Source organism: Clavelina lepadiformis, chromosome 5 (assembly GCF_947623445.1).
Source record: "Clavelina lepadiformis chromosome 5, kaClaLepa1.1, whole genome shotgun sequence".
Taxonomy (NCBI): domain Eukaryota; kingdom Metazoa; phylum Chordata; class Ascidiacea; order Aplousobranchia; family Clavelinidae; genus Clavelina; species Clavelina lepadiformis.
The window spans coordinates 24,050,518-24,064,734 of NC_135244.1; the positions used below are offsets into that span (position 1 = coordinate 24,050,518).

The 14,217-nt window shown below is 40.2% G+C and overlaps 2 protein-coding genes across 2 annotated transcripts; one reads left to right on the top strand and one right to left on the bottom strand.

Moving 5' to 3' along the window:
• The first annotated feature begins 291 nt into the window (after nt 1–291).
• On the top strand, nt 292–3,160 carry LOC143460785 (alpha-(1,3)-fucosyltransferase 7-like). The gene is made up of 5 exons (XM_076958413.1): nt 292–1,210; nt 1,463–1,567; nt 1,641–1,714; nt 1,805–1,921; nt 2,018–3,160. The coding sequence occupies exons 1-5, from the start codon at nt 881–883 to the stop codon at nt 2,799–2,801; spliced, it is 1,410 nt and encodes a 469-aa protein (XP_076814528.1). The 5' UTR covers nt 292–880; the 3' UTR covers nt 2,802–3,160.
• Nucleotides 3,161–5,647: 2,487 nt separating this feature from the next.
• On the bottom strand, nt 5,648–12,301 carry LOC143461130 (uncharacterized). The gene is made up of 20 exons (XM_076958924.1): nt 11,630–12,301; nt 11,417–11,537; nt 11,177–11,250; nt 10,691–10,779; nt 10,401–10,552; nt 10,187–10,283; nt 9,996–10,129; nt 9,216–9,300; nt 8,970–9,084; nt 8,376–8,448; nt 8,022–8,119; nt 7,862–7,955; nt 7,554–7,712; nt 7,332–7,482; nt 7,003–7,152; nt 6,869–6,936; nt 6,474–6,664; nt 6,198–6,389; nt 5,955–6,078; nt 5,648–5,816 (listed from the first exon to the last, which is right to left on the bottom strand). The coding sequence occupies exons 1-20, from the start codon at nt 11,669–11,671 to the stop codon at nt 5,734–5,736; spliced, it is 2,292 nt and encodes a 763-aa protein (XP_076815039.1). The 5' UTR covers nt 11,672–12,301; the 3' UTR covers nt 5,648–5,733.
• Nucleotides 12,302–14,217: the final 1,916 nt, after the last annotated feature.

Genomic DNA, 14,217 nt, shown 5'->3' on the forward strand with positions numbered 1-14,217 from the left:
ACGCAAATAACTGAATCCAGAACTCCTGGCCTATGGTGGGCAGTTTAGGTTCATTTCACGCACAGACAACACGCGATATATGGCGGTGCGGTGCGTAATGGCAGTCGACAGATCGCTCAGGGACGATCCATTAGGAACTATTGCTAACTACCAACTGCTGAAACTAACAATTAAATTTAGCTGATTGCTGAAACTTTTTCGAAAATTGTTAGCTACTGTCGTCTTCTGATATTGGACGAATTCGTTTTAACATAAATTGGATGTTACTTGTGACACGGTCAGCAAAAATTGTGATGTCATAGAATAAAACAAAAGCTTCGACACCGACGAGTTACGTAATCGCAAGAGAAACTTCGGTTTAAAAGGGGCGGAGGGGAATATTGAAAAGCACCGGGGCGTAAATAATAGCAAGTTGCAAGGCGGTTAGAAGGACTTTCTGTGTTGAAGAGACGTCGCGATGAGATAGATGGGACAGATGAATATTTGATGATCAGCAGACACGTGACAATTGAACAATACTTGCCTTGACCATGACGTATAATAAAAGAGCGAGCGAGGACAGAGCCAGTATTTTTGCGACGATTCATTCATTATACAGACAAAGAAAGTGACGTAATTCAAGAATTCACGGTTTTAAATGTAAATTATCCATCGCGGTTAATTAACGTAAGTTCCTCCCCGGTCACAGACCCGGGCTGCAGCAAAGAGATCACAAATGACTGAGTTGTTTTCACAGAGGCCATGACCAGTAGAGCAAATGAAAATGTCGCGGTCCGGAAGGCGAACTAAACCAGGCGTAAAATTCCACGGCGAAACGAACTATTTGAAGAAATAAAAACACTTCTAACTACAACCCTTGACTCTCCACGCTTAAATAGTCATGGCGCGTTCTATGAACGGGACTAAGGTTGTGGGATTTGTAATTGCTGTGTACGTCGTGTTGGTCAGTCTGTCCTACTTCAGCCCTCGTCTAACTCTTAACGCCACTGGACCGAAGAAATTTTATCCGCTTCCAATGGAAAGGCCCCTGTCTGATGAAGAGTTAGAAACCTCTCCAGAAACCTCTTCAGACGGAATAAAGATGCCAGCAGAAGAGCTCATTCTTCCACTCAATTCACTCAAAACAAATTTCACCGAGTCAAAGAGTCCACATCAACTCAGTGGAGATGGAAATAGACTGAGGGCGGCGTTGGAAGAGGCACAGGAACAGGTGGACGACACTTTACAACGCAGTCGATGTGTATTGTAGCTTATCAGAATAACAACATGTTGGTTGCATCAGTTATCAATAGCTAAGTCGTGGAGTATAAAATGATCCCTACAAAAGTAAGGGTCGTAGATTGAAACAAGATTCAACCCCGTAGGCCCACATAAGTAAACGAAAGACTTGCGAAATGTTTCACAATTATGAAATTGGTTTCATTATAAAAACTATTCATAAATTGTTATTGTTTATTTTTAGTATGACATCATAGCCTGGGATGCACCGTTCGGCTCAAAGTGGATAAAAAACAACTTAATAACTTCAAAATGTGGCAACTGCCAGTTTTCTTACGACAGAAGTAAGGTCGGTTGGGTCTGAGTAACAATATGAAAGACAAGAAATCAACTTAACTTTAAAATTTCCTTGTAATTTCTAGATAAATGACTCTTCAACAAAAGCGATCATCTTCCATTTCAACGAAGCAAGAATCTCTAGAATGCCAAAACAGAGGTTTGTTATTTTCTTGTAAATTTAACAATTTATGTCAGACAGAAGCGACAGGTTACTTTTATTTTGCTTATTACGTGGATATATTCACAGACGAACAGACCAATATTACATCTGGTTCACTTGGGAATCGCCAGTCGCGCTAGGAACGCTTCGTGGTTTAACTTTGAAAGAGTTTGATGACGTCTTTAACCTCACTATGACGTATAGGTATGACAAAAGCATACAGAAGATAAAAACCAGTGTACAATATTTTCAATTTATACCAAAAAATGAAGTCCCTTTGCATGGAACTACGTCATACAGGCGAGACTCTGACGTCTACTTCCCCTATCAAACGACTGAAAACATTTCGCAAAGAATTCACAGCCAAGGTTCTAGGAATCTCCAAAATGACTTAGATGAATTGATCAAGAGCAAGCGCAAGGTGGCGCTATGGATTGTAGGTAACTGCGGGAGCACGCCGGGAGCTCGGGCGAGGATGAAATACTCGGAGCAACTGGTGAAAGCCGGACTCGACTTAGATCGAAGAGGAGGGTGCTTTCCCAATGCGCCAAAAGTCCTTCCAAAACACAAGAGAGCTACACCTAGTTGGGACAACTTTTTAAGGCCGTACAAGTTCTACATGGCGTTCGAGAACGCTTTCTCATGCAACGATTACATAACAGAGAAGTTTTTTCTAAACTCCCTGACCCACGGACTGGTTCCTGTCGTCTTGGGAGCGAAGAAGTCGGACTACGAGGCCGTGTCCCCGAAACATTCTTTTATTTATGCGGATGACTTTGAAAACGCAGAGAAACTTGTCGAGTATCTCCGCTACTTGGACGGGAACGACACAGCATACAGGGAGTACCTGGCCTGGCGTACACACGACCCTGAGGAGATGCCATATCACGGTAGGGCGGTGGGACTGTGTCAGCTTTGTCGGATTTTGCACGGAATCAACGTCGACAACAAATATGATGAAAACTTTGAAAAAAAATACTCAGAGATTCCCTTATATGGTCATCCTAAGAAACCTAGAATCGTTCATTCTTTAAGAAACTGGTTTTATGGAAATGAAGATAAGAAATGTATAAGTAATTACTAGCGTCATTTTTATTGAAATGACAATAACATTTCAGTTTTTCATCAAATATTTCCAGTTTTCAAAGTCTGCTGCCATCATGGGGAAAGTTGGCAGCTCAATTTTGTGTTTTCTAGATCCGTTTTACTATTGTGTTGTTTTTACAGTTTCTGTCTTTTCCAATTTCTACCAGCTTACGTACACCATAAAGGTTGCAATGAATTTGTTGAACAATTGAAAAGAGCCGAACGCGGTTTCTATATCATCGTCTAAACATTTACGAAAATATTACATTTAATAATATTACACGTTAATAGCAAAACCTTTTACTCAGCGCCTTTATCTAAAAGCGGCATGCTGGTGAAATTGATACATGCGCCATATTGACTTGAAAGACTGTTGTCAGATTAGGAAAGATCATTGACGGTCTCAAAGGAATGAGACGTCATGCACTGTTGGAGTCAAGAAAAAATTCGGTTTAAAAGGGGCGGAGGGGAATATTGAAAAGCACCGGGGCGCAAATAATAGCAAGTTGCAAGGCAGTTAGAAGGACTTTCTGTGTTGAAGAGACGTCGCGATGAGATAGATTGGTCAGATAAATATTTGATGATCAGCAGACACGTGACAATTGAACAATACTTGCCTTGACCATGACGTATAATGAAAGAGCGAGCGAGGACAGAGCCAGTATTTTTGCCGAAATTCATGCATCATACAGACAAAGAAAGTGACGTAATTCAGGAATTCACGGTTTTAAATGTAAATTATCCATCGCGTTAATTAACGTAAGTTCCTCCCAGGTCACAGACCCAAGCTGCAGCAAAGAGAAGCATCTAAATATAATGGCGATAGCGATCACAAATGACTGAGTTGTTTTCACAGAGGCCATGACTAGTAGAGCAAATGAAAACGTCGCGGGCCGGAAGGCGAACTAAACCAGGTGTAAAGCAAAGCGCCTGAACAAATGACACAAGAAGAATTGCCTCTCAATCAATCAAATTATATGTGGAGTTGGTTACATTGAGACGAAGCGAGGAGATATCAGCATTGCTTACCAGTAAAGGAGCTATCACAATAGTCTATCACAAAAAGTGTTGTAAGATTTAGAATTTCTTTTATCATGGAAGTGAAACAGACCAAACAAACATACCTGGTTTATTCGCATTAAAACTATCAACTAGCACAGATAAACGAACAAATCAAACAGTTTCGAAAAAGGTTACTGCGGTTTCGTCCTTATTGCAAAGAATGTGTCACAGATTTGAAGACAGGTTCAGCAAACAGTGTGATGTCATACAAATATTTCACAGCAGCTGAACACAGGTGGCTCGCTTGGTGTGATACGGTGAAGAGTTTTTCTACTTTTGATCGTCGAAAATTGACGGCGTGAAAAATGCCGCGGCCAAGTGAAAGTCAATGCTGTGTTGTCGTTACATTGGAGCTCAAACGTAGGCTGGAAAACAACTAGTTTATTTGAACGCAACACTCCCTTCTCTCTACGTCACATAAACAGCATTATGAAGCTGTCGACTGATCCATGGTTGAAATGATGCTAAGTCTTACATGCAAGCTGTAGCCTAGCTTGCCACGCTGTACAGCGTACACTGCTGACGTAGTTTATCGCGCACCATCACACAGACACCGGATGGAATGAACGATCTCGCTCGCAAGTAGATGCTGACAATAGAAAACGCCACACCGGAACGATGGCGACGCCAGTTGAACACCCAGGCCGGAAGCACAGACGTCACTAGCTTGTGCCACCAATGCAAGTAACTGAATCCAGAACTCCTGGCCTATGGTGGGCAGTTTAGGTACATCTCACGCACAGGCAACACGTGAAATATGGCAGTGCGGTTCGTACTAGCAGTCGACAGATCGCTCAGGGACGATCCATTAGGAACTATTGCTAACAGACAGACACACCAGACCAGACTAGACTAGAATCGTTCATTCTTTAACAAACTGGTTATATGGAAATGAAGATAAGAAATGTATAAGTAATTACTAGGGCAACCAGTTTTTTGACCTAAAAAGTTTAAATTTTGACCTTAAAATTTGCAAATTTTGACCTTATTTTGACCTAAAAAGTTTAAATTGACGAAAAGAATTGTCGGCAACTTAGATCTACCAATGCCACCTAGAGAAGTAATAACTTGCGTATTGTAAAGCTCAAACTGCTATGATAGTTCTTGTATTTTAAAATCAAAAATCTTGCATGTTGCTAACTGAAAAACGCTATACTGATAGTCTCTACACTGTTTACAGCAACTTTCTAATCTAAAGCTGCATTTAAAATTGAAAAAACGCTTTTCTAGTGTTGACTTTTTTTCGTTTCTGCGTATTAAGATTGACAACTTGCACTTTCAAATGCAATGCCTTCACATCGTGGCGTCACCAGACGCGCTGAAAGGCCTTCCCTCTCTTTGTGGCTTTGGTTCTAAGTATAATTTGCGGCACTGGAATTGTTTGCGGTACAAGAAAAGAGAAAAACGGAAGAATAATATTACAAAATGGTTACAAAATTACAAGTTTAATAGATTTTGACCTAAAAGAAACAATTTGACCGTATTTTGACCTAACGTAACATTTTGACTTTATATGACCTAATAACTTCTATACCACACGTCGTACAAAGCTGAAATTTGTTTTGTGCTTGTTTGATAGCATTCTGAGCAGGTTAAAAAAATTGACCATATTGACTTTTGATTGCCCTAGTAATTACTAACGTCAGTTTGTTGTAACGAATTGTTTTGATTTTACACCTTGTACTGCTTTTCTGTTACATTGAAATATTTCAGTTAAAATTAAATCCTAAAATTTGTTGGATTTTTTTGCTATTGTGCTATTTTCAGAGTTTCAGAGTAATTCTGTTTTCTCAATATTCTGCAAATTTACTTCGACATGACGGAACGCTTATCTTTTTAGTTAGTGACGTATGAATGACGTATTGTTTTCAAAAAAATAATACAAAGGGGTTAATGACGACACAAAGCATTACAAGACAGTTGAAGTTTCCTCGAGAGCGAGCGGAAGAACCTATAGAAGAATCAAATAAATACGAGTTAATCGCGACATAGACAGCATAGTGTTGCCAATTTCGTTTTTATCATTTTCACTGTTATAGCGCTGTAAAGTAAATAATGATTCGAGAAGAAATGAAAAACGGAAACTCACCGATACACACTGTCTCCTCGCTCACGTAAGTTGATTTGTGTTTGGTGACGTCACCGTCTTTCAACTTCCCACCCCACGCATATAGAAAGTAGACACATTTGTTCAGAGCAAGATCGTTCGGGTCCTGCGAATATGTTAGGAAATGAACTCGCTAAATGTATATATTGTTCGATGTTTTACGATAAGCCTTGAACTTTGAGCAGACTACGGACCTGTGCGCCGGTGAACATTTCAAACGCTTACTTCTGTGTCGAGAGCTCGTGAGAACGAGATTTTGAGGAAACCGTCTCTGTAGGAACCGCGCACATTCTCAAACGAGGCAGGTCCATTGTCAAGAGCGACACCTTCCGGTGCTTTTGAAGTGAGCCAACGATCTGTGAGTGTCAGTTCACCGCTAGATGGCTCTACCCAACCCACGGCAGCATCGGAGTTCTCCTGCGAGGATGACGTCATGTTTACATACTACAGGTGGATAATGTCTGGCTCATGCGACCACAAACAACTTGAAAGGTTTTTAACCATTTCTGGCTTTTCCGAGAAACCGACCGCAGCCCATTGGTCTTCTTCTACGCGCGCTTTTATTTTGAAATGAACCAATCCGGTTTTTTCCCGGTATTTCCACTCCAACATGTACTCGCATTTGTCGGTCTTGCATTTCTCTGGATGACGAAACGACCCATTGTTCGATTTGCTTTCGTCATCAGGGTCGTCTGTTTGATAGAAATCATATAATACTCAAATTCATGAAGCTGTCCCCAGCTTATACAAAAAACTTGATTTTTTTTTCAAAGGCGTCTTTTCCGTAAGTCAGATAAGTTGCCCGCGAAAAGATTAATGTTATTTTAAAGTAGTTAAGTTTCAAAATTTGTCTGAAATCGAAGAAAAACTTAACGGAAAGATGCAAAACCACCTACCATAGAAATTAAATGATGTGGTCCCACGCTGTGACGGTTTTGTTCCGTGATACTTGAGCTCATTTATCCTGTGAAGGGAAGGTGAAATTGGCGATTCATTTCATCTGATTCACGAAACAAATAAGTGACTTCACCTGTAATAGTCATAGTCAGTAGCTGCACAACTTTCCAACCCACTCAGTGGTCGGTGGTTGAACAGATAAGAGGTTTGCCCACGGGCCCATATAAGCATCACCTCGTCGTCCCTCAACGAATGGTCAGAAGGATCGGACGAGACGAGGTTCCTGTGACGTAATAAACGATGACGCGCGATCACTAAGAAATGGGATCAACCATGCATATCAATCAACATATTAGAGATGTTTCCGTTTCACAATATCGTGTCCAGCTCGGTAAAATAAGTCGGAGGATCTTTCCTTAAAAAAATAAACAAGAACGCGTCGCGATATACGGCGATGGCGACCTTCTAAACTTCACGTGGAGAATTCCGTCCTCGCGTCGGGCGACGACCCCTGTGAGGTCATCACTTCCGCCGAACCAGGGGTCATGTTTCGGGCTCGCCCTGTCCCTCGTATACATATCCAAGACGCGGTGAAGATTGCCCTCCGCCGTCGCTGAGATTGGAAGAAAATTTAGCGCTTTGTCTATGACGCCATAAGCACATTTGCAGAATAAACCAAATTACCGTAAATTATATCAGAGCAGTCCATTGGATGTAAGATGTCCTTGTAGCCCGGTCCCGGCTCAACATTTGGCTCCGGTTCGGGATCTCCTTTCGTTTTCCGGTTAGAACTCGGGGAAGATTTGCTATTCGGTTTCGGTTCTGGTTCAGGGTGAAGTTTGTCTATAAAAGACTCAAAAGTCAGTTGGTCGGAAATAAAAAATTCCAAAATGGTCAAACAATCAACATATTGTGTAGAATATATAGGTTAATAATAAGCAGAAAACATGACACAGTGACATTGTTTCGGTTTTCTTGAAATGACCTTTCACCTGAACTTGGTCGAACGTCATTAAACGTTTCCTTCGCCCACTCGGCGGCAGCAGAGATGTTCCCAGCATTGCAAAAAACTTTGATCATATTTTCCTGAACAATTGGAATTCATCAAAAGTCCATTAAAAAATGCCGCCCGGAATTTAATCTAAGGCTTACGTCATTATCTCGTTTATCAACCAATTCCCGCCGAGCTCTTTGTTGCCCTCTACCGTACTTCAAAGAAATAAATCTTTTGCGCCGGGTGGCTTCTACGTCTGTTGATAGAGAGCGATGCCACTGGCAATATTAGTGCTACTCAGACGATAGGAATTTCTTTAAGAAGTTTACTGTATGTTACGGACTATTTTAACCACTGCACCCAAAGATAGTCAATGTACTGACTTTAAGCTACACCAAAATTGCAGCTATGCAAGGATAATGCAATTAATGCAACTATAACTATAAATACATGAATTACATCAACTAGTGATTTGTTAGCCAGGGTGGCCTGACGTCATATTCACATCATACCATTGTTATCGGACGTTTCGTCATTAACTCCGTCATCGCCTTCAGAACTTGAGCTGGTGCTGAGAGGAAAATCCTAAAAAATGCAACAAAATGAGGCAACTGTATGGCATTATGACGTCATGGGTAAAATGCACCGCCTCAAATCCAACTTTGTAATAAAAATCCTGGTTCCCAAACAGTTGATGCTTCCTCATGACTGTATTAAACGCCCATGCTACTCTCAAAGTTGTGTCTGACAAGTTGCGGTTTTTAAGCCTGTTCCTTCTTGTAAGAAATTTAGTTTGCGAATCTTTCACAAAGTTTTTTTAAGATTTTCACCTCGAAATGCTTCGTCCTTTTTGCTTGTTCAAAACAAGTTTATTTCGGCCCCGATCTGGGATATTTTAATAGAATTTTACATCCCTTGATGATTCCGGTGTATTTATATTTATACAAGCTTATGTCGGTATAAATATCGGCCGTCGTCGACACTCAGCGTTTTATGCGACATTGTATGATCGCATGATGACGTACATTGTAGGATTGGCAACGTTAAGATTGATGGTCACCAGCTGGCTGCATTCTGGCTCAAAGTATATGCACAGTCATCATTACCTTGCATTTCTTATCAATGTCATCTGGCCTCCACCCAATGGCGCACCAAGTGTCGGTTTCAACACGCAGAGCAATTTCCACCTGAGGGCGATCGTCGAACAATTTCCAAAAAAGTCTCGAAAATAATAAAATGGGATACGATGAAAGAAATTTTACGATTTCATTAAAATACCCGAGAGGGAGTCAATTTCGAAAGATTGAAATCTAAAACCCAGCCTGCCAAAAATCTTTCCATAGAAATCTCACTCGAACTTGGGATTGTCGTAGAGCACCACCTTGTGGAAGTCCTTTTCATCGGATTCGTCCAACTTTGCCTCCGAAAGCTCCGATTCTGACCAATAAGAACAACAATGGATAGTTAGGATAGTTTGGGCAACCTTCGTACAGAGACCCAAAGTTTGCAAGGGGAAGTTCAACTTACACGTTAAAGTAGAAAAACAGTTTGCTTGGCACTAAATAACGGTTTCACTCCTTTTAACTACATGGGGACCATTTTGTAACTTCTTACAAGCCTTCTTATGATACTCAGTTCGCAGAAGTAGGCAGTCGGTACTTTGAAAGTACCGTCGGTAACGGTACCGGTAACGGTACTTGGCAAAAAATGTACCGACGATTCCGGTATTTGGTACTATTTTAAAAAAGTAGTTCAGTACTTTGTCGGTACCGGTACTTTTTGTGTAAAAGTTGATGCTGCAAACGCAATGTTTGCAGCTATTATGCCCCCGGTAAAGGTTACTCCAGGTCAAAACATGTGTGATGTTAATCGCTTTCAATTTTACTTGACATTTCTAGATTCAAAATGATCAACAGATGCTAAAATTAGTTTTAAGGATTAATTAACATGTAATTTTGAACACATACTTGTAAAAAAATTTGAAATAATTACGTGAAAAGTACCGAGTACCGGGACCGACCGAAAATTCTTGAAAAAAGTAACTCGCTACTGTAGTACCACGGTACTGCCCACCTATGTCAGTGCGCATGCGCAACTTAACACTATCGCATCTTAACGAAATTGTCTCCCACCTTTCTCGCAACTTCCACCCATCCAGCCAGGTTCGCAGAAGCAGAACTTGCTCGGGAATTTCGTCGAATCCACGTCCACGCATCTTCCGTGCGCGCAGTCGCCATCATCCGCGCATTCGTTCTCATGCTCGCACCTGCGCGGAAATCGACTCACATGACCTGACCCCGTCGCTCGCACTGACCGCTCTTACCTCCCGCCCTCGTATCTCGCCGCGCATGCGCATTTACCGCTTTCACAAGTACCGCCGTTTAGACACTTGTTGTCATAGCAACCACCGTTTACGTCAGCTTTGATGAAATCAAAAAAGTTTAATGTTTGAAGAGAGAAAAGAAATTCGGTTGCGCGGATAACTTTAAAACAACTGAACTATTTTCTTTTCAAATAAAAACCGACCGGAAGCTTACCGTCGGAAACCATTGTGACGTCAGCACATGACCAGAACAAGTATCCATCCGATGTGTTCTGATTGGTCCATTCTGACGCTTGCTTTATGATACGTAGAACGCAGTGATCGCAGGCAATGTCGCTTTTGAGCGTTACCTCGTGGTTCAGTCTCCTACATCATATGGCCGCATGGTGGAAAGCGAGAAATAATATCGAAAAAAGTATGATGATGATTATTATTAACTCGCAGGTATTTAATATAAATTAATGATTTATTGTTAACTTTGTATTAAAATAAACAGCGACTGACGTGGAATCATCTTTATAAATAAAATTGGAGTCTGTTAGTTCAGAAAGAACAGCGCCCTCCGTGTCAAGAAGTTGCAATTTGATTCCTCCCTAAAACAATTAAAAAATCTTCTGATCTGGTATCGATTTTATATCCAGACATGATCGATTATTTGCGCGAATAACACAAAGTGTTTCCGTCTAAACCTGTTACAAATACAATCTAAATCTGTTGCAATATATTTTATAACAGGCTGCTTATGTCGAAGCTTAGGCGTGTTATACAAACTTCACTCATATAACATTAAAATAACAAACAATTATGCATAATATACATGTAATATACGTGATTATAAATAATTAGTTATTATATAAGACATAAAACCGTTGAAAAGGGTTGCGCATCCACATTCAACTGATTAAACAAGAAATACAAGCCCGATATAAACCGGTGCGATCACTGCGTCAAGGAGAAAGTAAAGTAAATAATAAAATATAAAAAAGTCACCAGATGCGGGTAGGCGACGTGCCACGTCACATTGAAGGGTGTTCCCGCCGCCAGTGAGGTCATGATTTTATGTTCTGATTTGTAGAAAAAACGTAAACATGATTGGAATTAACACATATATCATAGCAATGTGTTAACGGAGTAAAAAACCGTTGAAAACTGAAAAGGTAGAAATTAATAGGTTGGACAGATCTAATGGCGGTGACGTCATATCGAAAGAAACGTACAGAGCGCGTTCACCTTTGTTAAACGTCATCCCGCAAGGCCCCTCGCTTTGTGAATTGTCCAGAAAGTCGAACGCGAACGGACGCGCCGGAGGGAAAGTCAAAACCACGTGACCAGTGACGTCATAAAGAAATACCTACCCGATGCAACAAAGGGGTGTGTCATGGAGATTAGCAACGTATAAAGTATAGCAGAGTATAATGTACCGACATGTAACACCTATCTCACCACAAGAAGAAATGTGATCGACGTCGTAAGTGTCTTTGCCATTTGCGACCTTCAACATTTGGCGCTCACTTATAACAATGAACTTTGAGGACGTCAGACGACTACAGACTTTCTAGGCAAAAAATTTAACGTTGAAATTGCTTTATTTGAAGTAAATGAGGTTTTCCTAGAACCCGCTTGAACAACTTTAACTTATGGACGCTATAAAGTTTTCTATGAACAAAATGTTTCACGACAATTGCAGGAAGATTTTGTGTCATGATTGATTGATGATGACAACCTCCCAACATTTGAACAACAACAAACAAACTTTGGAAGAGATCTTTTGTCCTGATCGAGTCCGCTACATAATTTCTTTCATATTTAAAAAATGTATCAAAAAAGTTTAATGAGGACTAAAACCTTTGTCGGTTTGTTTCGCTTCATAAGATAACTTATTCTTTTAAGAAGACAAAAAAGCTGATCTTAAAAATTTTTATAAAACTATTGACAGCCATTATTTCTGTTGATTTAACTACATTTGCTGAGAAAGGGAAGTTGTAACTAAAAATGTCGAAGAAAATTTCTAACGGTTTTAAAACTTTGAATTAAGATTTTAAGTTATAAATTTTCTTTGCAAACTTTCCACTAAACACAACAACGCTTCATACTGACGCTTCGCTCTTGCTACCTGCAAACCCACCAAGTGGATTGCGGAGCTGCTTGATCGCTTCTTTATTGCTGTTTCGGTTTTAATTGTTCTTATATGAACTTTTTCATAAAACCGCCACTTAACCGCGGGCGCACCAGTTCCGTTCAGGACTTGAGAGCAAATTTTGGTCAAGGGAAGGACTACTTGGGTCTACTTGAAACAAACCACGTCGTGCAAGCTTATGACTTCATAACATGTAAATATGAAAAAACAATAGTCCATTGTTGCCAACAACGAACAAAGTACTTACGTCAGAAATGTTTTTCAAATATTTGCAGTAGAATTAACCAATTCAAATCTTTTTGCGCTAAAAGAAAAGAGGATTTTGTGTTATTTTCTAGTGTACATAAATTTTTCAAGCACAAATTGTTTTCACTGTGGTCGTATAAAACTTTATCAAACACAGGAAATGTCAGCATCATTATAATTTGAACTTCGGGGTTTTCCTAAATGATACTCTGGTCCACATTTAAACAGAATATTTTTGATTTGATCCCATTAAAAACCCAATTGGAATAGTTGTTTAAGCTCTAAATAACATCGGAGTGTTTTGTCAACCATCAGCTTTCAGGGGTCGCCAACACGATGACCGAAGGCACCAGGTCGCCAGCAAACTAGTTGTGAAAGCAGCGCAAATAACCGCTGTTGTCTCTGTTGCCAACCTTGCTGGATCGTTCCGAATTATTTCAATAAGAATATAGCGCGCAACTTTATATTATTCCATAAGTGCGTCATCGAACTGGTGACCTTTGGTTCTTCTACTGATGGTCAGAAACCTTGAAATCGCCCTCAATTGAAAAATATTGGCGATCCAGACCCAAAAGAACAGAGAACCTAAAAATTCCCTTGGAATTTTGTCTCACTGTGCTTAATGCGTCATGCAATAGTGACGTACGTATTATAATGATTTCTACTCAAAACCCATCAACCACAAATGCGTAACTGCAGCTGACGCGTTGCACTAATATTACGTCATATCCGCTGTTCCAACAGAGATCAAATTACTGATGCATGCTGCCAGGAATGTGTGGTAAAATTAGTGCATTTTTATGAAGTGACTTGGAAGTTTATAGAATTCATCTTTGTGCAGCCCCATGTTAGCGCACATTGCTGTGAAAATTGTATTTATGAGCTAACAATGACGCCAAAAAGGATAAAAAGTAAATATTGCACTCGCAAGGCTGAGTCGAAAAACGAGATTTTCAATTGAAAGTCTGTATATTTCTTTTGTTTAGTTTGTGTCGTCATAATAAGTATGTAGAATTGCAACAAAGGGCATAGTTCGTGGTTAGTGTGGCAAGTTATGCAAAGACTGCTTATGGTCAACATGAATAAATGCTAGATATTACTGTACCATATTAGCAGGCTAGCAAGAACGTACAGCACTTCAAGAAGGCTACAGTGTAGCTTAGCCTAGTGAATGAAGTTATCTGGGAAAGCTGAGGTGAGATTTTGCAGATTCTGCTGAAAATTTTAAGTGTTGGCTCGTTGGCTTTTCGATGTGAGCGCCTTAACGATGGTGAAAGAGTTTTTCCAACATTTAACGAACCTTGTAACTTCTCCTGGCCATATAGCGCGTCATGTGCTTCGTAATTCATTCTTCTATGTTCAGCATTATCTGAAGCATTTTAGGATTAGGACACTTTATGAACAAAATAAATGGATAAATCTCAAAACAGCAGATTCCCAAAACAATGCGGATTTCCCATTTTTATTTGAAGCAACAGTTCCCAACTGTTTGAGCGAGGCCCAAATCTGAGTTTGGTGAACATTTCGCAGGCCAACCGTCAAACAGCGTATTTTATCACAACTGAAGTTAATCGAAGTGACTACTTCACCGTATGTAGGTCACACAGCCTGTTGTTAGAGATAGGCTGTTAGGTTAGGAGAGTGGGCA

Excerpts from the sequence above, each read along its gene's own strand:
- LOC143461130 (XM_076958924.1), bottom strand. The coding sequence starts at position 11,671 with ATGGCAAAGACACTTACGACGTCGATCACATTTCTTCTTGTG. Across the intron at positions 8,449-8,969 it reads ACATTGATAAGAAATGCAAG|GATTTTCCTCTCAGCACCAG; the intron begins GTAATGATGACT and ends TGCATTTTTTAG. Across the intron at positions 6,937-7,002 it reads ACTGACTATGACTATTACAG|GATAAATGAGCTCAAGTATC; the intron begins GTGAAGTCACTT and ends TTCCCTTCACAG.
- LOC143460785 (XM_076958413.1), top strand. The coding sequence starts at position 881 with ATGGCGCGTTCTATGAACGGGACTAAGGTTGTGGGATTTGTAATTGCT. Across the intron at positions 1,211-1,462 it reads TGGAAGAGGCACAGGAACAG|TATGACATCATAGCCTGGGA; the intron begins GTGGACGACACT and ends GTTTATTTTTAG. Across the intron at positions 1,922-2,017 it reads AACCTCACTATGACGTATAG|GCGAGACTCTGACGTCTACT; the intron begins GTATGACAAAAG and ends TACGTCATACAG.